Source organism: Bolinopsis microptera, chromosome 6, assembly GCF_026151205.1.
Source record: "Bolinopsis microptera isolate Bmic1 chromosome 6, MBARI_Bmic_1.0, whole genome shotgun sequence".
Lineage (NCBI taxonomy): Eukaryota > Metazoa > Ctenophora > Tentaculata > Lobata > Bolinopsidae > Bolinopsis > Bolinopsis microptera.
Genome location: NC_087077.1, coordinates 582,593 through 607,928, shown reverse-complemented (window position 1 = coordinate 607,928; position 25,336 = coordinate 582,593). Strand labels below are relative to the sequence as shown.

The 25,336-nt window shown below is 39.3% G+C and overlaps 1 protein-coding gene across 1 annotated transcript; it reads right to left on the bottom strand.

Moving 5' to 3' along the window:
• Positions 1-440: 440 nt before the first annotated feature.
• Positions 441-17,395, bottom strand: LOC134816436 (protein wntless homolog). Its single transcript, XM_063825273.1, has 12 exons — positions 17,195-17,395; positions 16,926-17,041; positions 16,516-16,678; positions 16,108-16,247; positions 14,900-15,034; positions 4,327-4,466; positions 3,152-3,192; positions 2,071-2,198; positions 1,292-1,561; positions 940-1,114; positions 719-814; positions 441-549 (listed from the first exon to the last, which is right to left on the bottom strand). The coding sequence occupies exons 1-12, from the start codon at positions 17,298-17,300 to the stop codon at positions 464-466; spliced, it is 1,596 nt and encodes a 531-aa protein (XP_063681343.1). The 5' UTR covers positions 17,301-17,395; the 3' UTR covers positions 441-463.
• Positions 17,396-25,336: the final 7,941 nt, after the last annotated feature.

Below are 25,336 nucleotides of genomic sequence, written 5' to 3'. Positions count from 1 at the left end.
GATAAATTTGATAATTAAAAGTATTTGTCGATATAATCATAAATTCGTTAACTCCCGGGAAATATTTTCTAAAAGTTTCGGTGACAAATTCCTTCACTTCATAACTTCAATCGATATCAATCGAATTCTTTCCCTTCGACTCTAGTATGGGTTTAACGGAAATTTTCCCCATATCACTTAAGGAATCTTACTCAATCACTAAGGAAAGAGCACCTAAAAATGTAAAAGCTTCATATAAAATCTGTCTATTAAATTCTAGCTGTATTTAAAAATTTAAGTCTGCTCGATCGCTGCAATGATTTTGTACATAAATCTATTGAATGTCTAAAGGTAAGTCTTGACCTAGAAATATAGCGCTAGGTTTAGTGAGTAATCCAGAATGGCCACTAGTCTGCGCTAACTCTAGTGAGCAGTTCAAATCTCCTCTAGTCTGCACTAGGTTTGGTGAGTGTAGTGAGTGCATCTAGTCTGCACTAGGTTTGGTGAGTGTAGTGAGTGCATCTGGACCTCCAGGGTTAACCTCACTCATTTCCACAGTCTCGTACTCATCTGCAAAATATGGGTACAGGCAACTTGATTATATAACCACTGGTGACCATCTTAGCTGTAACCATATTTTTAATAACTATAACTACTACTGTAGTTTCGCAATTTAAAGTTAAATATTTAAAGCGATAAAAGACAAAATAACCCAAATAATTCTATAAACAGTAAAAACCTGTAGCCTGTGAGGCGGATGATGTTGGAGCGTACAGAAGAAGAATGTTCAAAACATACAAATTCCACAGACCAGCAATACCAACTAAAAAACCACCTGTAAAAAAAGGGAATTGTGTTAGTTACCATGACAGGTTACCATGAAATTAACCATGACCATGTTAGTTACCATGACAACTACATTTGTATTGGCTACCATAGCAACCACAATGACAAACTTACTGCTAATCTCGATAGTTTTCTCTGTTCTGCCCCACTTGTAGTACATTTCATTGAGGTTAATCATGATGAACATGACGACTGTTAGGATCCCACACGCTGCTGTTCCGTAGACCATTACTTTAAACCTAGTTATCAACCCCTCGTAGTACATCTGTCTTACTCGACCAACGTTCACCTGTTATCAATTAACAGTTAAATCAAGTAATTGGTGAACCATTCGCATAGAAATTTCCAGGATTGAAAAATTGCTCTTCGTTTAGACATTTATTCGAAAGGATAAACTTCACAGAACATTCCGTAAGTAAGCTCCGGTATAAAAGAGAATATTCTCCATATTTTAATCTCCACCTACCAAGCTCGCTCTTTTCCTGCTCATGCTGATTACAGCTCTAATCATCAGATAGATAAGAACGAGAAGGTAAAACCCAGCACACCCAGCTGACACTATCAGTAGAGTTCTGGCGGTATTTTCCCCCATCACAGTGGACCAGATCGAATGAAAAGGGTCCGCTATTTGTAGTCCTCTCTCAATCACATCGAATAAGAACATGACAGACGCGCACACACTGATTGCTGTTATCTCTTTCCAATAGTTTGAGAATTTGTTTCTTTGATCCAGATCCTAGGAGAGGAACTATTTACTAATCAGTCCAATTAAATTGTAACGTTGGTTACGTTAACTAGATAGTGAACAAATATATGTGTCGAGTTTGTGCCTACTAAAAGAAACTATGGGCTGCATTTTTTATTCCTTAAGAAGCACGACCAAAAAATAAGAAAATACAGCATTAATAAAAAATAACAATGTTTAACCCCTACCATCCTGTGCTCCCCGACAAAATAAGAAAATACAGGATTAATAAAAGATAACAATGTTTAACCCCTACCATCCTGTGTAAAAATAAGAAAATACAGGATTAATAAAAGATAACAATGTTTAACCCCTACCATCCTGTGTAAAAATAAGAAAATACAGGATTAATAAAAGATAACAATGTTTAACCCCTACCATCCTGTGTAAAAATAAGAAAATACAGGATTAATAAAAGATAACAATGTTTAACCCCTACCATCCTGTGTAAAAATAAGAAAATACAGGATTAATAAAAAATAACAATGTTTAACCCCTACCATTCTGTGCTCCCCGACAAATAGGAGCCAGAGCACAGCAGTAGCAGCGTAGAAGAGTCCAGTGCTGACATCGTACCAGACTCGGAGTCCTGGCACATCAGCGAATAGGGACAGGTACTCCATAGGCACTGGGGGATAGGGCTGTTACAGTGCTGTTACAGTGCTGTTACAGGGCTGTTACAGTGTTGTTACAGTGCTGTTACAGTGCTGTTACAGTGCTGTTACAGTGCTGTTACAGTGCTGTTACAGGGCTGTTACAGTGTTGTTACAGTGCTGTTACAGTGCTGTTACAGTGCTGTTACAGTGCTGTTACAGGGCTGTTACAGTGCTGTTACAGGGCTGTTACAGTGCTGTTACAGGACTGTTACAGGGCTGTTACAGTGCTGTTACAGTGCTGTTACAGTGCTGTTACAGTGCTGTTACAGTGCTGTTACAGGGCTGTTACAGTTCTGTTACAGTGCTGTTACAGTGCTGTTACAGTGCTGTTACAGTGCTGTTACAGTGCTGTTACAGTGCTGTAACAGTGCTGTTACAGTGCTGTTACAGTGCTGTTACAGTTATGTTACAGTGCTGTTACAGGGCTGTTACAGTGCTGTTACAGTGCTGTTACAGTGCTGTTACAGTGCTGTTACAGGGGCAGGTTGTGTAAAGGAAAGTAACTGTAGTTTAATAGGTAAATTTTAAGTTCTTGACCGAACCCTTCCTTTCTGATTTACCAGTTTTTAAAAGCTCAAAGACAGCTAGTATAGTATCACATCGAGATCAATTAAAGTTAAGAATATTAACATTTTACTAAATATGTATCCTGCAGTGTTCAGATTTAGTGTTTAAATGCTGAGATAGAATCAAGAATTCAGCAAGGATTAAGAAGTTAAGACGACAGCTCAGCACAAACTTACTTAGAGCTGGGTTATATGAAAACTCCTGTAAGAATCCTATTACCCAAAACAAAATATTTCATAAACAACTCAAGTTATACCCGTTACAATAACAATGCCAGCCAAACTGAACAAGCAAACTTAAAAATATAAAAATCACAACAAAATTGTTCAAGAATTGTGGTATCAAGTGGTTTACTTACAATTAAAGATTACATTCGTCATTCCAATACCAGTAATAACTCTGAAAAAAGACAGATAAGGTCAGGCAACATATAAATTAGGGTATCGATAACAATAACATTTTTACAATTCTATTGTAATTTAATACTAATAGTTTTACAACTGGTATATTCCCAAGGGACCGGCTGAGACAGATAATAGAACATCAGCTTGTGGAAACTGTATAAGTGCGATGGATCACTAAAACTCCTTTTTTTTTTTATCTCAACACTTATTTTACTTCGGACATTCCAACAGCCACATTGTTACACAAGTGTGTAACCAGCCAATTACAGGAAGCCGAAGGATTCAATTATACATTAGGCCAGTGACGGTTAAGGTAGTGTGTACCATACTTTCTTCGCCCGAGACTTTGCTGCAATGGGCAGCTCCTCATTTAACCCTCACACCCGATTTCTCGAGTATTTGGCTGAGTGGACCGGGGGGCTGCATAGACCACTCAGGATCCTTAGCTGAGCGTCGACGACGCTCACCCCACGGCTAGTGACAGAGTCGGGAATCGAACCTGGTACCTCAAGCAATACCAGGCGGATTAACCAACTGAGCCACTAAGCCGTTAAAGTATCTTCAGTGCAGATTTGCCTCAGATCTACAAATCACAAAACGGTGCAGCCCGCATTTCTCACCGTTACGAGCCAGTTCCGAGCGACTGGTGATGAAGAAAAGATATCAAATCATTATTTAAAACCACAAATCGACACCCTCATTACCAGTTTCAGGGTAATTCCCAGCTCTGACACTATACCAGTGATGGCTCCCAATATTGGTATCTGCCAATACGAGGAGGACAGCCGCCCTGTGTCACGTGTCACTGTGTCACGTGTCACGTGTTCTTGTGTTTAGCAGTTGATATTACTTATTAGCCAATCATTGCTGTTTTAAATATGAATGATTGTAGTGATTTTAAGGGAGAAAGCGATGAGATAGTGGTCGACTGCGTCTGTTTTGTGTTGACTATCATGTTTGTAAATAAATCGTACATTTTAAGGGACTGGAAATATGACTGTTTCCATTTTTTTCAAGGCGCGTATTGACCATTATTTATTTTTTAAATTAGTGAGGCTACTGAACCTAGTGACTCAAACTGCGTTACTAAAATATCAGAATTAAAATGACTGCGTGACTGTTCACTTACTTGGTGATAAGAAGTGGACTGTGTATGGTGTGTATCCTGACTTGTCTTCTAAAGAGAAGAGTAGCCAGGAGAAGTAGGGGACACATCACACTTTTCTGTGCTACCCACACTTTCGTGAACCCTCCGTTTTGGTGGATTTCCTGAAATGAGGGGGGAACTTAGTGTACGTGATAAACCACGAACTCGTATGCTGAAATAGAGTGATAATGTCATTGCCCTTCAGACAGAAAATCATTGTGTAACTCTGACGTTCACCGTTATTTTCTGTACAATGTAGATGCGGTTTGAATCGATATTCCAAGGATTATCAAACTTCAAATTTGAACACCGAGAGCGTGATTGGATAAATAACAAGAATTATTTTTATTGGCTTAATTTCTAATAAATTTACGAAAATTAATATCGACGGAGCCTACTAATTTAACCATCGGAATGTCTCCGGACTCCGCCACTAATTAAATAATAATTACCGCTTATTAAATAATAATTATCAAAGTTTGGCTCCATGTTCTGAAAGAGCACATAAAACTTCTCCTCAATTAGCAGACCAAAAGTAGCTTCCTGGAAAAATAAAACCGTAGCGTGTTTCTGCTGCAGCTGGTACTTGTTTTCATGTTGTATAACGATGTTTTTACAATGTATGCGAGGGCGTGAGGGCTTACAACTATTGTAACTTAAACAATGACCTTCACTTTGTGTTTGCTACATTGTATATATAAGCTACATTGTTAGCTACATTGTCACAACATGAAACTCTTTACAACTCCTCTCTTTTCCTATTGTTGCAATTGACATTGTTGCTAATTATTGGTGTCCATATCATGGTTGCTTCATGGTTACTTCATGGTTGCTTCATTCTTTAAGCTGTTGTAAATTCGAATTATCTGTAGCGATCATTCTTTCCGCTGGCTCCAACACTATCACTAGCGGAGTTCATGTTTTGAGGAGTTCATGTTTAAAAACCGTTAGCCGATAGTTTATTCCTCTGCCAGTTAGTTGCACATTTTATTCCTGCAGTTAGTCACGAGCAGATGCACCATTTTTTGAACTTTTATCATTTCATGGCACACTCTTGATTCGTGGGGGAAGCTCGATTTCAGGAAAACTAAACATCCTTCCGTTAATCTAGATTTAAGGAAATAACGTGCATTGAAAACATGCACATAATCAGTATTATGGTGTGACATTCTGTTACTCTGCTAGAATGTTCCGGTTATTTTAAAGTCAGCGGTCTTCTTTGAGACTGGGCCAGGAATATCATGAAGTTTTCAACCATATAAAATATCCGCGTGAATAATGTTGGAACGATTAAACAAATTTACCAAAACAAAACATTTTGTAATCGCATTAAGTAATAAAGATGATTAAAGCACCTTGCACCCTATGTCGTCATGGATCCCTGCAGCTGTGTTGTTATAGTTACCAACACTCATCTTCATTTCAACCTTGAACCGGAAACTATAATGATCTTCACAGTAATCGCCGACCACTTCTCAAGACACTATACTGTCTACGAACCTTGGAAAGAGCTTTTGAAGACATGATGACCGGCTAACATCACCAGGGAGCCAGTATACTCGAGCCCTGAACCGGCTACTAGTCACGATTTAGGAAAGGGGACTAGAGAGTAAGTTTGAGTGTGTCAGTGTCATTAACTAATGAGAGGAAACAATCAGGGGAGGAGCAGTGGCGCTGCTTACTATCTACACTGCTTCTTACTAATGAGACAATCATTGCACGAGAAAGGGCGTACTTGTGAGGAGTAGTTGAGAGGATGACGTGTAGATTGCACTACAGCCTTGAGGCGTACTTGTGAGGAATAGTTGAGAGGATGTGTAGATTGCACTACAGCCTTGAGGCGTGCGTAGTAAAGTAAATATACGTTAAGTCACACAATATGTACTCTATATAGAAACACATCGTCCAAAACCCACCTAATTTTAATTTCCAGATCTTGACGGAGAGGTGAGAGGTCAAAATTCAAATTAACAAAAGGCATCAAACCAGGCCCCATGGTCCTTAACTTTTCTGGGATAGGAGTCGAATAGCATCAGATATTATCAAGTTGTTCAGTTATTACTTTTTACCAAGCGGACTATGTTTGAAGGGGGTTATGCCAAGACAACCTTTTACTTAACTAGTGTCCTCATTCATAATTTTAGATGAGTTAGTATTCTAATCTTACAATCTGTCTGTCCCAGCTAACCATAAAATTAAAAAGCTATATCACTACCATGACTTTGTAATCTTTAGCCGCAGCTTGCAACGATTTTTTTAATCACTCCAATATCAGCCACAACATTGCAATTATCTGCGATTTCCGTTATTTATTTGTAACTAGTACAGTTAAAGTTGATGATATTATCAGTCATTATATTTGAGGTGTCGACAGTAATATAGCTGTTATAAATCAAGAGGCTGTTATAACCTATCACTATCAATTTATTCGGTAATAAATACGCACAACGTAATTATAACAACGAGTTTCTCATCTTTTAATCTAATTTGTGGTCCATATTCCAGATTAATGATATCTTCCTGTCAGTCTGAACATTACATATCTAAATATGCAGATAACTTTGCCGCAATAGTTTTGTGCTTAGTTCACCGTGGTAGGCAGCGAACCTTGAAAATGTCAGGAACTATCACTGAGGAACTTCTATGTTGCTCAGTTAATCTCAGTCAGACTAAAACTCTTTATAGATCATCAATTCTTGTTTCCATAGCTATAGTAAAAGCTGCCATTACCATGACAACTTAACTACCGTCTCGACGATTCCACAAAAGTCAAAAAGTTAGGCTAGTGAACACCTGCGACTACGGGTCAAAATTACAGTTGTAGTATTATTTACAGGGAGCGGCAAGTCTTTTTAGCAATTCTTGCGAGGGAAATTACAAATTTTGATTTCTTCCTCGAAAATATAGAAATTTCAATTAAATTTTTATAGTTCATTTTTTGCGGATTTATCTTTACACTAAAATGATTTTACAGTCGAGATTAGTAACAAAATAAAACTGCGACAATCATTAATTAAAGTTTCGGAGATATTTACAGCCACAATCACCTTCTTAGACTTAGCGGGATCTTGCTGGTTACAAGGGTCGAGGAGATACAACGTTGATTAGAGATTTTAGTTGTATGTGTGCTTTGTGAGTTAGGAGTAGTTTTTGTGGCCTTTGATCTGACAGAAAAGAATCAGCAGCAGAGATTGTGCAAGATGCAGGTTACTGGAGATGCCAGGTTTGTAAGATGCAGGTTACTGGAGATGCCAGGTTTGTAAGATGCAGGTTACTGGAGATGCCAGGTTTGTAAGATGCAGGTTACTGGAGATGCCAGGTTTGTAAGATGCAGGTTACTGGAGATGCCAGGTTTGTAAGATGCAGGTTACTGGAGATGCCAGGTTTGTAAGATGCAGGTTACTGGAGATGCCAGGTTTGTAAGATGCAGGTTACTGGAGATGCCAGGTTTGTAAGATGCAGGTTACTGGAGATGCCAGGTTTGTAAGATGCAGGTTACTGGAGATGCCAGGTTTGTAAGATGCAGGATACTGGAGATGCCAGGTTTGTAAGATGCAGGTTACTGGAGATGCCAGGTTTGTAAGATGCAGGTTACTGGAGATGCCAGGTTTGTAAGATGCAGGTTACTGGAGATGCCAGGTTTGTAAGATGCAGGTTACTGGAGATGCCAGGTTTGTAAGATGCAGGTTACTGGAGATGCCAGGTTTGTAAGATGCAGGTTACTGGAGATGCCAGGTTTGTAAGATGCAGGTTACTGGAGATGCCAGGTTTGTAAGATGCAGGTTACTGGAGATGCCAGGTTTGTAAGATGCAGGTTACTGGAGATGCCAGGTTTGTAAGATGCAGGTTACTGGAGATGCCAGGTTTGTTGATTCTGATCAGTGTTAATAGCCTTTCATTGCTTCTTCAATAATCTATCAAGAAGTAATTAAATTGAATGATATAACGATCGCATGGAATAATGGCAGTAACGTGCACCTAACAAACGACAAGTCAGTAGGTTACAGCCTCATGTGTTCAAAGTTTTCACCTGGCTCTAAAAACGTGTTCTGGATGGCATGTTTTTCTCTCTAAATTGACTGACGTCATTTGATTCATACATTTCACTATTAGTGTCAATAAAATTTGTTTTTGACAAAGAACTGAAACTTTGAACATTTTATTTAATCTTTTCGCCATGTTGTTGCTCCACCCACTATCAGTGTTACCATGTTGTTGCTCAACCCACTATCAGTGTTACCATGTTGTTGCTCCACCCACTATCAGTGTTTCATGTTGTTGCTCCACCCACTATCAGTGTTACATGTTGTTGCTCCACCCACTATCAGTGTTACATGTTGTTGCTCCACCCACTATCAGTGTTACCATGTTGTTGCTCCACCCACTATCAGTGTTACATGTTGTTGCTCCACCCACTATCAGTGTTACATGTTGTTGCTCCACCCACTATCAGTGTTACATGTTGTTGCTCCACCCACTATCAGTGTTACATGTTGTTGCTCCACCCACTATCAGTGTCACCATGTTGTTGCTCCACCCACTATCAGTGTTTCATGTTGTTGCTCCACCCACTATCAGTGTTACATGTTGTTGCTCCACCCACTATCAGTGTTACATGTTGTTGCTCCACCCACTATCAGTGTTACATGTTGTTGCTCCACCCACTATCAGTGTTACATGTTGTTGCTCCACCCACTATCAGTGTCACCATGTTGTTGCTCCACCCACTATCAGTGTTTCATGTTGTTGCTCCACCCACTATCAGTGTTACATGTTGTTGCTCCACCCACTATCAGTGTTACATGTTGTTGCTCCACCCACTATCAGTGTTACATGTTGTTGCTCCACCCACTATCTGTGTCACCATGTTGTTGCTCCACCCACTATCAGTGTTACATGTTGTTGCTTATACTCCACCCACTATCAGTGTTACATGTTGTTACTCCACCCACTATCAGTGTTACATGTTGTTACTCCACCCACTATCAGTGTTACATGTTGTTGCTCCACCCACTATCAGTGTTACATGTTGTTGCTCCACCCACTATCAGTGTTACATGTTGTTGCTCCACCCACTATCAGTGTTACATGTTGTTGCTCCACCCACTATCAGTGTCACCATGTTGTTGCTCCACCCACTATCAGTGTTACATGTTGTTGCTCCACCCACTATCAGTGTTACATGTTGTTGCTCCACCCACTATCAGTGTTACATGTTGTTGCTCCACCCACTATCAGTGTTACATGTTGTTGCTCCACCCACTATCAGTGTCACCATGTTGTTGCTCCACCCACTATCAGTGTTTCATGTTGTTGCTCCACCCACTATCAGTGTTACATGTTGTTGCTCCACCCACTATCAGTGTTACATGTTGTTGCTCCACCCACTATCAGTGTTACATGTTGTTGCTCCACCCACTATCAGTGTCACCATGTTGTTGCTCCACCCACTATCAGTGTTACATGTTGTTACTTATACTCCACCCACTATCAGTGTTACATGTTGTTGCTCCACCCACTATCAGTGTTACATGTTGTTGCTCCACCCACTATCAGTGTTACATGTTGTTGCTCCACCCACTATCTGTGTCACCATGTTGTTGCTCCACCCACTATCAGTGTTACATGTTGTTGCTTATACTCCACCCACTATCAGTGTTACATGTTGTTACTCCACCCACTATCAGTGTTACATGTTGTTACTCCACCCACTATCAGTGTTACATGTTGTTGCTCCACCCACTATCAGTGTTACATGTTGTTGCTCCACCCACTATCAGTGTTACATGTTGTTGCTCCACCCACTATCAGTGTTACATGTTGTTGCTCCACCCACTATCAGTGTCACCATGTTGTTGCTCCACCCACTATCAGTGTTACATGTTGTTGCTCCACCCACTATCAGTGTTACATGTTGTTGCTCCACCCACTATCAGTGTTACATGTTGTTGCTCCACCCACTATCAGTGTTACATGTTGTTGCTCCACCCACTATCAGTGTCACCATGTTGTTGCTCCACCCACTATCAGTGTTACATGTTGTTGCTCCACCCACTATCAGTGTTACATGTTGTTGCTCCACCCACTATCAGTGTTACATGTTGTTGCTCCACCCACTATCAGTGTTACATGTTGTTGCTCCACCCACTATCAGTGTTACATGTTGTTGCTCCACCCACTATCAGTGTCGCAGTGGAAAGTTCTGAGAGGAACATCCTATTTCATAAGACTCACTTGATTCGGTCAATGACCTTCGATAATCAGATAGAAAACTTTTGCACGGATAACTTTCTACTATTCATTAAAATTCAGAACAACTTGCTACGCTCCCGCGGCTCGGAACGAAATTACCAATCCGGTAAAACGTCAGACCTTTATTAAAGTCGTGGATTCGATTGTGTCTTTAACTTGGTTATCGTTAATATAATTGGGTTATTTCAATATTGATACATTGTACGGTGCCATTCTATTTTCTAGGACAGATCTCCTTTCATATCAGTCGTCATCTTCACGTTCGTGGAACCTCTCGGTTTTTTAGTGAAACGTTAAATGTTTGTACACCGTTTCAACTTAATGTTGCTAAGATGACCGAGTATTAACCTGCTGTAGATAGTCAATAATATTATCAGTCACATAGTTGTAGCTTTACAACTGTGATGAAATCATCATTCATCTACTTCGGATTTCGCCATGACAAATTCCTAGAGAAATGATAAAAACTGGTAAGAAAATTACCAGTTTGGCCTACTAACATTTCAGGGCTGGATGATCCAAGTGTGAACTTTAATCATGAAACCGCTTCTAACTCAATAGAACCGCCGACCAAGTACAAACTACGGATTTGTAATTTAGAGATTGAACTGACAAACCTCATATCTAAACGTTATCATTCAAAATCAGGGTTTTAGTAATTGCACAATATTAAATACAAATCATCGGTCCTATTCGTCACGGGAAGATTTCCGGGTTAGGTTGTATTTGCTCGACTTGTAGACTGTGGTCTGTATCTTATTAAGAATCAGAAAATAAGTTACCTTTTGTTTGAATTTGAGAGCCAGACTATGCGCCCTTGTGTCGGATAACAATATAGTGAAATTGAAGTCGCCAGTCTGTTAAGAGTTAACATATTGTAGTAAAGTAATGCGATAGTTTATTAGTATTAAAAGCGAGCCTTATCTCCTTTTCATTTCCATTTTCTCATTCTATCTTTATGTTTATAAGATACCGTTATCTTATCACACACCTGTCATATTTTTCAGGCTGGATCAATATTCTTGAACGTTTCTATTTTAGGACCACTAATAATTGTAAAATTTGATATACAAGTAAAAACCAGTGCCCGCCAAAAATGCAACGTAACTGAAGATATTTTAATTTAACGAGACACTAACGAACTAACAGCCGCCAGGTGATATTTATATTACAGTTAGGTGAGAAACACTCCCAAGATCTAAACTAGAAACTGGAGTAAGAATATACGTCTTTCCACTGATTGATTGCTTTGAACTATAACTGTCTGTTGTAATAGCTGCACACAATATTGGATATTAATCAGTGCCATAAGAAATTGATGGTTCAGTCGCATTTTATCGCATCCTGCCATTACTCACTATTCAGTTTGCTGCAACGAGAAGTGCTGATCAGCAGCCCCCTCAATTTCTTTTCCGTTTCACTAATATATATATTATATATAAATAACAATTTACACTATCTTATCAGATGGCAGAGAATGTAACGATGCCTTTCAGCGAGGAGACCATAACACGGCTCAAGGTAGCTAAGTTAGTGATCGCTACACTAGGTTCTCTTCTCAACATAGCTGTTATCTCCTTTATCCTGATAAGGAGGATGTATCGTAAATCTTACGAGTTCTCTTATCTTAACATGGCTGTTGCAGACTTGCTTTATGCACTGGTGCTTGCTGTCTTGGTGTGTCCCAGTCAGTACATTTAACATTTAATTATTACATGTTCTTATTTCATTGTAAAATATCATGAGAGTTGAGACTTTGGCGATATTTATAATTATACGAGAGACTTTTTTCTGATACATTTAAAATATCGTGCCGAAATAGAGACTGACTTTACTTCCGATGAGCCCAGCACCTGAAATTTACTGATTTCCTGATACTACGTACTCAGGGGATTTCGCAACATTTCCTGATAACATAGTGTGCAGAGCCACCCCACTTCTGGAGAACTACATGTCCTACGTTAACTTGCTGTGCATTCTGCCTATCACAGTCGACAGGATCATAGCTGTAGTCTTCCTGTCAGGTACCTATTCTAACATACCTTGAAGATTTAAAACAACTGGTGTCTGTTCGGTGTCTTTCTAATCATTGTTTCTAAACAAGACTACAGATTGAGTTAAAATCAAATCCATTTCTCACTTTAGACTACAGATTGAGTTAAAATCAAATCCATTTCTCACTTTAGACTACAGATTCAGTTAAAATCAAATCCATTTCTCACTGTAAATGTCTATGACAAGGATGTTGCATGTTTATTGTTTATAGAAACCCTCTATTAGCTCAATCCCTATAACAGATCATCCCAGGTACACGACACCAGCCCACAAAAAGACCCTGTTCTCAGTAATCCTACTAACCTGGCTACTACCCCTCATCTGGACAGCTGGTTTCAGTTTCCACATCTTCTCCACCATCGGCAGTCTCATCTTCTTCGAGCCCCACTCCAGCTGCTGCCACTTCCAGCGCTGCGACCCTCCTGAGTCCTGTGCGCCTTTCTACTACTCCCTAGACGTGATCACCATGATACTCCCACTAGTGTTCAACGTGGTGTCCTACACCCTGATCATGAGGGCTCTGCAGCGGAACACTAATAAGATATGTCTGAACACTAAGATTGTGGTAGTGCGAGCTTTGCTGACTAGTCTCAGCTTCTCTCTGAGCTGGATGCCTTTCTTTGTGATATTCAGGATTATGTCAGGACATGCTAATTTCGCTAATTACACGCTCATTATGATATTCTCGCCAATTAACACAGTAACAGATCCCTGCCTTCACATTGTACCTAATGATCTTATCAAGACTGTTCTGAGGAAGATCAAGGTGTTTGATCCACACAGTATTATTCAAACTGTAACTGAAACTGCGAAAAGAAACCTTTCTACTGCCCAGTGAAACACGTACGATGTAATTTGTATGTGATTTAGTGATTTGTAACTTTTTAACGAACTTTCAATTTCAATTTCGATGAGATATGAAATATTTCATTTCTTTTACATACATTTCCGCTTGCCTTAATAAGCTTAAGTCGAACTGTTTATTGTACACGATAAATTTCTCCCATAGAGACAGTCATTTGTTAATTTACGCTTTTGCCGAACAGTAGATTCTGTATGTCACACTGAACCCTATATTTAAGGGACTTCTTGACTTGTAGCTAAGGGCATAACACAGTAATTGTTATTTCTGTACTATGTATTCACTACTTACAGATTACCAGAGTGTTTGTCGCCAGGAGTGTACGTTAATGTACGACGTTACAAAATACAAACAGTTGAGTGTATAATAGTGACAGGTCTGTGGTTTCCGCGTTAAATATTGAAGAGCAGCAGTGTCACATGTGTTCAGCCCGGACAAATTTGTATATTTCCAGTGATAAATCTTAACATTGTGATACTGAGCCTGCATATTGAGGAGAGCAGTTGTACTGGATATTATATAATATAGTTGTTATATTACTTTGTTATCATATTATTTAAATTACAACGTTATTAATTGTACTTTAAACGAGTAAATAAAAAAATTGAACACACTGATTATTGACCTTGAGTAAGTGAACAACGCAGATGAACTAATTTTGGACACTTCATTAAGTTTAACATAACATTAAAATGAAATCGATTCAGATTCGGTCATTCACATGTTCGATATCAATCCTTCTCCTCGTTTGTTTTTCCTCAGAGTCACTTCAAACAGTGTTTCCACTCCTCGTTTTCTAGTCCACTCGAAGTTTGCTGCACCCATTTAGTCCTACCATCTTGACCCATCATGTAGTGTGCGATCTCAAGCAAACCAGTTTTACAAAGCTACTTTTATGATCGACAGTTCCCTCTCTGTTCTTCTAGTTCCGCTCACAATTAATCTCCTCCGCAGATACAGCAACACACAACTTTGCACATTCCTTTGAAGCAATTGCCAATGCCTCGGAAACAGGCTTTACCACAATCCACACAACACATCGTGAGAACTTCTGTAGCTAAATGCTAAATAACGACTATAAAAACTGTACAACTTGTAAATAACTAACTTTGATCGAGATTGGTCATAGGTCAATCAATCGGGCGTGGTGTTTGTTTATGTTCAGCCAGGAAGTTCATCCAGGAAGAGTAAATAACTAAAATAGCAACTATGTCATGTGATTTTATGATGCCACTCGAATGACACAGATAGTTAGGTAGTAGCAACCAAAATACACGCGAACATACCGACAAACAGAAATAAAAATAGGCTGGCAAACAGAAAAAACAGACAGACCGACAAACAATTAAAGAGACGGACAGAAAATAGTTTTAAAAACTGTCTTACCGTTATCTCTATACTTTTGATCCGAGGTAGGTCTGAATTGAGACCATCCCGCTGAGGAAGCTGCAAGTTTATCAGGTACTGAGTGTAAAACACTGATCCTAGCTCGAACAAAGCAACGTCACTGCAGTGTATGATCTGAAACATTATTATTTTCACTTTCGTTGCAGCAAATTCAGTTTTATTCTCATCAACAGATCATTGTCACTTTGATAAACTGCAAATTTCGCAATGAATTGAATCCGTACGATAACCAACAAAACAACTCTCCGTATCAAATAAAAAACGTTTAAAAGCTTCCTCAATATTCCTTATCTAGTCCCCTCTACTCACATCATATTCCTTATCTACCCCCTCTACTCACATCATATTCCTTATCTACTCCCTCTACTCACATCATATTCCTTATCTACTCCCTCTACTCACATCATATTCCTTATCTACTCCCTCTACTCACATCATATTCCTTATCTACTCCCTCTACTCACATCATATTCCTTATCTAGTCCCCTCTACTCACATCATATTCCTTATCTACTCCCTCTACTCACATCATATTCCTTATCTACTCCCTCTACTCACATCATATTCCTTATCTAGTCCCCTCTACTCACATCATATCTCTTATCTACTCCCTCTACTCACATCATATTCCTTATCTACCCCCTCTACTCACATCATATTCCTTATCTACCCCCTCTACTCACATCATATTCCTTATCTAGTCCCCTCTACTCACATCATATTCCTTATCTACCCCCCTCTACTCACATCATATTCCTTATCTACCCCCTCTAATCACATCATATTCCTTATCTACCCCCTCTACTCACATCATATTCCTTATCTACCCCCTCTACTCACATCATATTCCTTATCTAGTCCCCTCTACTCACATCATATTCCTTATCTACCCCCCTCTACTCACATCATATTCCTTATCTACCCCCTCTACTCACATCATATTCCTTATCTACCCCCTCTACTGACATCATATTCCTTATCTAGTCCCCTCTACTCACATCATATTCCTTATCTACCCCCCTCTACTCACATCATATTCCTTATCTAGTCCCCTCTACTCACATCATATTCCTTATCTACCCCCCTCTACTCACATCATATTCCTTATCTACCCCCTCTACTCACATCATATTCCTTATCTACCCCCTCTACTCACATCATATTCCTTATCTACCCCCTCTACTCACATCATATTCCTTATCTACCCCACACTCAAGCCGTCTACTGTGAACTATCCCCGAGTCCTGAGCGTGAACTGGTCTCCAGTGGTCGTCCTCGTGGTGCCTCCCAAATATCGCTCCTTTGAACGTTAGAGTAGGGCTCTCATCTGAAAATCGAGTAAATTTATAAAACTGTTTCATATCCATGGCCCATGGGAATCATCATATGAATCTCCAACAGCAAATTTGTTAATGGAATTGATTTGTTCAGTTAGATTCATTCCTCGTGACGAATAATCCTAAAGAACACAAGTTATTTGCAATCTTCAGAAACAGTTTGATTACATGTTTACAGAACAATTCTTCTGTCCTTATTGTTGAGCTTTCTTCAAAATTAAATACAAGATAACACAATTAACGTTTCTCAAAACTTACTAGTAAGCTTTATTTTAGGGTTTTGCAGTGGCGTGATCTGAAGAACGGTGATCATCCACTGAAACCACCGACTCATTGTGTAGTGAGAGTACAAGTCAGAGGGTAGGACTACGTAGAATACCAGGTTGTTACCAATCAGACGAGGGTTGTCTTCTTCTAGCGACTGGGGAGTTTTAATTGATTGAGTTTGAGGTTTATCACTTATCACTGTGGCAGTGTGAATTTTGATAATTGACACAAAACTATTGACCAGTTTATTTGACATTCTTCCATTGCCTATTCTATGCTTTGTTTAAGACGGCTGTATACTATTGACACCTTCTCTTTCTATCTTCCCTCAAGCAACAACTTATGCGTTTTGTATATAATAATATTATTTGTCTGATAATAAAAGCAAGGATCTCCCTCACCAGTATTCTTTCTGGACAACTCTTGTCATCAATAGGTTTGGTACTGTTCTGAAACTGTAGGTACTTATCGTTACAATTTTTAGTATTCCGGTGCATGGCATTAGTAGGTCGAGGTCCTGAAATGATTAAAATCAATTAAAACAAGTATAATGCTTTTCTAATAACTCTGACTAGTGTTCACTAGTCAGAAATATCAGGCAAAAATGGATTTTCCTATTCAAAATAACTAAAAGATTAACAGTAATTTAATAAAAAAGTGAATATTTTACCTTTCCCTCCTGCCACACAGAGAATTATCAGGACCACTAAGTTTCCAGCAAATAATAAAAGTAGATTTCTGCTGCTCAGCTTTTCCAAAACAATCGAATTAGCCATATCTACAACATTAAATTTTATTCTTGGAAACCTAAAAATAATGTGTCCCTTCTGTACACTAGAGAGAACCCTCTCAGTGTGCGGGAGCACATGTACTGTGTTATTTCATTATTCAAGATTCAAAATTTAAGATTCAATATCAAATATTCCATATTCAACATTCAATTTGTTGATATCCATGAGAGTCCTGTGACCAACATTGTCGGCTGTGCTAAGAGTAAACTTGATGGCACAAGTTTAGAAGACTCTTTAACTTTGTAGACACCCAAGGCAATGGCGTAACGAAGGGCCCCGCTGAAGTGGTCAGTGTAGCTTTCATTACAATTATCAAGCTCTCTTATCTTTTGTAAATTTGCGATAAGTTCAGTTGCTGTTACCGGGTAGTTTACCTTTGAGTGTGTACTTGTACATTACCATACAAGTACACTATGGAGGATGATCTGAATATGAGCCGATCTCTGTTGGGAATTCAAGCATTCGACTATGATGAACTGGAAAATGTGGATGGCCGTGTTACTAAGTGGTTCATTGCGTTGGGAAAAGAACTGAAAATCGACATTTGTGGAGATATGGACAGAGAAATATTCATGGCTTGAGGCTTCATCTGTTTATAAAAGGCATCTGTCACTCTGGCTTGTGGAAGCAATAGACCTCGTTCGACGGCAGGAATGCCATATGGCTAGCACGATGGAGATCATCCATTGCTTCAAGACGGAAGCATTAGCAGACAAGGAAAAGGTGAGAACAGCTTCCAGCGCTAGTAACCGCAGTTTTGGAGGAGATCAAGGAGAAACCTCACTTCGAAGCGACTAGAGTTGGCTGCAAGAGGCCAGATAGTACGGCTATCCGACCAGTTAAGATCGCCGTCAAAAGCACAACAGAAGTTTATCAGATTCTGATGAAAACATTAACGGGTGATACTCGTAAAATATTTGTTCCATTTGATTCACGATGTCAATCCTTCGCATTTCGCCGATCTGCATGGTTGCGAGAAGAATTATTTGATGCGCGGCGCGACCCAGTAGTGCATCGCGCTACAACTGTTCCATATATACAGGACCGTCGACGAGTCCAACTCGGCGCGCGTCCTGGTAGGTTGTAAACCTACAAATGAAAACAATACTACTTTTTTCTTCAATTCTGATAAATTTTTTACCAAAAGTTGATTAGGATGTAAATAAATAATTCCACCGTGGAGCACAAATATGCATACGTTACAGCGCAGCGTATGCAGATCGCCGTGCGCACACTTTTTTTGCGCGGCACGAAATTTTTTTAGTTTTTGGCTTGTATAATTACAAGGAAATTACAAATATACAACATACAAAATTGACCAAGTTGCAAGTTAATCATTAATTGACGATGTCCATGTCAATTCTCTGCAGCTCGGCGAGGCCCAGTAGTAAAGTGCATTTTGCCGATCTAACGAATTAGCATTATTTGATGCGCGGTGTGGCCCAGGCCCAGTAACGCATTGCGCTCGCGCTACTATATTGTTTGTAAGTTTACAACCTACCAGGACGCGCGACGAGTTGGAATCGTCGACGGTCCAATATATGGAACAAATATTTTACGAGTATCACCCGTTAACTATATTGTATATACAAATTGTAGCACAACGCTTTACTGGGCTGCGTCACGCACTCAATTATGCACTTCTCACTAGATCGGCAAGATGCACTTTACTTTTGGGCATCGCCGAGCTGCGAAGGATTGACATCGTCAATTAATATACAAGTCAATCACAATTCTGCAAAAATAATTTAAAAATAACCAATCATGCGACGCGAGTTTTACTCGCAAACAGTATACAAAGTAAATAACTAAAATACAACTATGACATACAATTTAAAACTATAAAACGTAAAATTAAATTACGCCGCGCATAATTCAGCTTTCATTTTCTTACATAATTCTTTACAAATCGAGCGCTAAAGAAAAAACTATTTGCATTTCACAATTCACATATATTATACTTTACTGAAATAAGGTTCTGTGTAGTTTTACAGCTTTAGGTGTCATCAATTGTTATCAATTTCAGTTAAATTATAATGTGCTTGAAATATTTGCGATCTCAACTCGAATATGACAAATATCCCTTACATATCTTAAATGCTCGGGGAATGTTTGTCAAGCGAAGATTTGGACTTCATGTTGCAGTGGGCAATTAAACTGTGCAGTATCATTGCAATTACAGTTTAATACTTTCAACACTACTATATAACAAATAATTTTAGGCATGGCTACCGATGAGTAATCCGTTGGAGTAAAGTCTGCCGGTGTCCTGGGTGTGATGGATCTGAGTTAGATGGCATGTTGTGGAGGTGGTAATCGTTTCTTCCTATTGCCCTGGTAGTCTTGTACTGCCAGGGCTCCTGCGGTCTGGTACGAGGTTAGTTTAATTGTTAGAGATCTAGTGATGTTTGAAATTTGTTAACTCCTTTTAGCTACTTCTCCCTTAGATAAGTATTGCATTCTTTTTTCTGCTATACAGTTCTTTACCACAACTCTGTTCATTATAATTCAAATTTTTTCACTCTTAACTATAAATCTCTGGCCTATTGACTGTTTCAGATCCAGATTGCTAGGGTTTATAACGGTGCCACTGAAACATCCTGCTGTTGATCTCTTATCTGGATCACCCAGTCTCCTCCCGATCCTCCCACACTTCACAACAAGATGCCAACACTGCCTGCCAACTTCCTCGCCTTACTGCAAAACTTATCTCTTGAAGTAAAGCAACACATGCATACCCTCCTCACTGAGAGTATCCTGGACAGTCTGAAAGAGGAAAAGCTTGCTTCAAAGATAGAACGGTTAGATGAAAAGAAGAAGGAAAAGAAAACGAAGAAGGAAACTACTGTTCAAAATGTCTCGTATAGCCCACATGCGCTCGTAGAGCACGTCCCAGTCCTCCCTGGAATGAACGAAAATCTATTCAAGAAAATCACAGAAGAATTGGATTCAATGAATCTTGAAGGCAAATCTAAAAAAGTCCACACCCTATGGCTAAGCCCTTCATCAGAAGACTACTGCTTTGGTAACATAGTTAACAAGCCACATCCCATCAACAACTTCCCTAGCATCTTTAAGTTGATGGGACTTATTAATGACCTCCCCTCCACCACCAACAACATGTATGCTTGCCTTGTTACTAGGTACGACACTCAGCAAGCTAAGTTAAGCCTCCATAAAGACGATGAAGACCTAATAATATCACAGTCCAGCTCCATTTGCACTTACTCAATAGGAGCTCCACGGTCACTTGAGTTTGTACTGGATACAACCCAAGTAGAACAACGCACAACTAGGGCCTCTAGGTCAAGGCCAGCCCAAGAGTTGATTAACGCAGACTTCACCCTCCCTGCCACCAATGGCACACTGAACATCATGAAGCCTGGTGCACAGCAAGTCATGAGGCACAGGATTGCCCCAGGAGTTGCACCTTCTGACAATGAAACCTGTTGGAGGTATAGTCTCTCCTTCAGAAAGTTAGCCACACCTTCCTCTTCCTCTTCCCCTTCATCTCCTATTCTTCCCTCTCCTACATCCGACAGTCCTAATAAAGTATCCCCAAAAGCCCCCATCACAGACTCTCAAAAACACCAGAAGTCTATCATTCTCATTGCTGGTGACTCCTTTGCTGCTCGATTGGACGCTGATCGCCTCAGTAGAGGTAAAGAAACTGTCACCAACATAGCTAAGGGTGGGCTTAAGATCTCAGCTATACAGAAATCTATTGAGGCCTTTTATACAAAGAACCCTCTTGTGCAGGTAAAGAAACTGTTCTTAAGCTTCGGTGCCAACGACATCCGGTACTGTACCCAGGGGTTCAATCATCTCAAGACCCCTGTGAGTGACCTTATGAAGACAGCAAAAAAACTTTATCCAAATGCACGTGTTTTTGTACAAGCTATTCCACCAGTCCACCCCAACGGACAAGAGAAAATCCCTGGTAATGTTTGTGCTATGAATAATTTGATCTTTGATCGCTGCTCTAGGCATAAACTGTTTTACCTTGATGTTTTTTGGGCATTCTTAGACCGCTATGGAAACAGAAACGAGAGATTATTTCCTAAGTGTGACAATAGGGGCTTTTATGATATTCATCTTAGCCCCAAGGCTGGGATGCCAGTGTTGGCAAAGTTCTATCTCAGAATCATACACTCAAAGTGGTTTAATCCAATGGGATACTGATGTGGTAATCCAATTCAATATTTCAATTTTTCATTGTCTGCATCAGTATCCTATTGGATCTGATCATTTGGATGTTATTTATATGTATTCAAACGAAGTGATAGCATAATGTATGTTACTTCATATTATAGCACAATACCTGACAAAACACAACGGCGAGACACAATTCTGTTAATAATATACTTTAAAGTTCAATGGGAATATCGGCTCAACAACACCGTGTTGCAACTGGTATGTTTTCTAGGTATGTTATCATCAGTAAAAGTAATAGAGGTAACGGGGAAAATTTGTTGTCCTGTCTTCTGTCTCGTCATATGTTATGTGCTCTATTGGGTATATTTTATTTTTATGTTATTTTGTATATATTTTCTTTGACTATCGATGCTAATATACTCCCTGGTGCTCCCCTACAACCTAAAATACACTCTGTACCATGTTTGAGGTCATCCATAAATCTTTACTTTATGGTAATATTTTGTACCATTTTTCTCAGACACTTTAAACTTGTGTATAGGGGGGAGGGGGGCATTGGGACAGCCTTAGCTGCAATTTCTGTAAAATTGCTATCTACCACAAAAACCAAACTGTCACCTACCATGTCACCGAAACAGACTGCTAAGTTACTTTTCAGTATAACCAGCAGCTGGCTTGGGGTCATGTCTAGGTGTGGTCTGGTTTTTCTATCTCTCCTTAATATTTCCCTGATAGTAATTTGTAATTGTTCCTTACTGAACCCTGGACCAAATTTATCCGTTGTTTACAATAATGTCCATGGTTTCCTAAATACACGCGATTTAGCATCAGGAACACCACCACTAAATATGACCAAGATACATGAATTCCATGGTTATATCTACAAACATAAGCCTCACATCATTATTCTAAACGAGACATGGCTGAAAAATTCCATTCTCAGTAATGAGGTGCTCCCTGACAAATACAAAGTATTTAGGCTTGACCGATCCTTAAGATCGCATCCAGTGGATGCAACCCAGCCCAAGAAATTCAGAAAAAACGGTGGTGGTGTTCTGATTGCCCATAGAACAGACATTGATATCTCGAGTCTAAAGTTCTCTAAAGTTAGTGTTCAAGCTGAATTATTATCCATCATAATTAAGACTCAGTGTGGAAGAAACTTTTGTATATCAACATTTTATAGAGTAGGAACGCTTGGCTTAGATAATTTTGAATCTTTCAAGAAACATTTTGTTACTTTAGCATCTGCCAGAAAATTGCAAAGGCACATTCTGGTAGGTGACTTTAATTTGGCTTCGATTTCCTGGCCAGATGGTCAGTCATCTTGCCAGCTACATTCTAGCTTTGTAAATTTTCTCACTGATGACCTCGGACATACACAACTTATTAGCTCCCCTACTCACAAGTCAGGCAACACCTTAGATCTTGTGTTCACTAACATTCAAAACCTTATTAAGAATGTTAAAGTTTTAGATCAAAACGAAATGTGTATGTCCGACCACTTTTGTATCACATTTGACATTGATATTAAGACCAAGTATATTAAGCAGCCTAAAAGAAAGATCTTTAATTATAGTAAAGGTAATTTTAGGGGCCTGAATTCTGAGTTATTTAGCATCGATTGGGATAGTATATTTGAGTGTAATGATCCTTATCTTGCCTGGAGTCGATTCAGAGGAGTTCTCGGTGCAGCCTGTGACCGATGGATCCCTAAAAAGACCATTAAGTCTCAGTTCCAGCCCCCATGGTATGACTCCGAATGTGATCGTCTCCTACGAAATAAGGAGAAATGGAGAATAAGGCATAAGGGGAGCAACTCTGAGTCTCATAAACAAAAGTTTCGTGCATTTCGCACAAAATTTAAAAATTTGATGGACGAAAGAATGAGACTCAGTGTTGAGGATGACTCCGATGATGCTCTTATCTCCAAGAAATTCTGGACCTACGTTAAATCTAAATCAAAGTCAACCAGGATCCCTGAAACTGTCAAATATCATAATCGCTTTCGAAACAATCCATCTGATCAAGCTGCCCTTTTTAACGAATATTTTTATGAGCAGTTTTCTCAAGAGAGCGATTATGGCATTGACATAGATTTTCGTGATGATTGTTTTCCAAGTCTTGTGTTTAGTAGAGAAGATGTTCTGTTGATTCTTAAAAAGTTAAATCCTAACAAGGCCCCTGGCCCTGATGGGATTCATGGGAGAGTCCTCAAAAACTGTGCCCAAAGCCTTGCATACCCACTTAGTGTTTTATTTAACCTGTCTTTCTCGAGCGGATGCATACCCCCTGATTGGAAGCTGGCACTTGTAGTACCAGTGCACAAAAAGGGCGATAAGTCTTCGGTTGAGAACTACAGGCCTATCTCGTTAACATCTCTTGTAATGAAAGTCTTTGAAAGGTGCATAAAGACTGCATTATACGCTGCGTGTTCTGATCTGTTGGATGACCGACAACACGGTTTTGTTAATGAACGTTCATGCACAACCCAAATGATACCTTTCACGGACAATCTTGCACTTGCATTGAATAACAGGTCCAGGACTGATATAATATATTTTGATTTTGCGAAAGCCTTTGATAGCGTTTCGCATGACCTCATTTTAAGTAAATTAAAGAATATTTTTAATGTCGATGGACTAATGCTTAAATTTATTAAGTCCTATCTTGAGGGGCGACAACAACAAGTAGTGATAGGAGGCCAAACGTCTTCTTCTCTACCAGTTCGGTCTGGTGTCCCTCAAGGTTCTATACTTGGCCCTTTATTGTTTGTAATATTTATAAATGACATGTTCTCCTGTGTCTCTGAAGGCACCAATATCGCCCTTTATGCAGATGACACTAAAATTTGGAGGGAGATTCTTGGTTACCCTGACCATCACATAATCCAAAATGACATCAATAGATTATATGATTGGTCAGTGAGAAATCGAATGAAGTTCCACCCACAAAAGTGCAACGCCCTCTCTGTGTCCCTGCAAAGAAACGTGCTGGATAACTTGCCATTCAATACCTTCTTTTATAAACTTTCTGGAAGTGATATTGACTTTGTGCCCTCTCAGTCAGATTTAGGAGTCGCAATAAACTCCAGGTTTAATTGGGGTGCACAATGTAAAGCGCTTGTTTCCAAAGCTACGTCTAGACTTGGACTACTTAAGAGAACATGTCATTTCACTACTGATAAAAGGCAGAAAAGATCGTTCTATTTAGCGTTAATTAGGTCTATATTTGAACATTGTTCTGTCATATGGTCCCCTCAATCTGCAACTCATCTTCAACAGTTTGTTGCTATCCAAAAGAGGGCTATTAAATGGATCAATGGTGAACCTTACTCCAGTTATAATGACGATAAACTTGCTACAGAGCAAAAGAAACTAAATATTCTCCCTGTTAAACAGAAGTTTATTTATAACGATCTTATGACCTTCTATAAAATAGTGAATAGCATAATTCCAGTTTCGCTCCCTACATATATAGTCCTATGCCGTCCAGAGGGCACCCGATACACTAGGCACAATGCTCAAATAATTGATATGTCGGATACTTCAACTTACATGAGTACCACTGTGCCCTGCTCGGATGCCTTCCGAAATAGCTTTTTTCATAGATCTATGCTGAAATGGAATAGTCTACCAGTATGTATCCGGCAGTCAGAGCGTATTTCTACTTTTAAGGCCAAACTGATCAAGTACCTCTGGGCTGCCGATACAGTCTGGCCAGATTAGCTCATCAGTCTTATGAGTCTCAGAAATTTGTTTTTGTTGGTTACAATTCTGTCCGTCCAATTTCCTATCTGCTTGTCCTTTTTTTTTTTTTTTTTTTTTTTTTTAATCAGTTGTGACGGAATTGTAATGAACAAAATC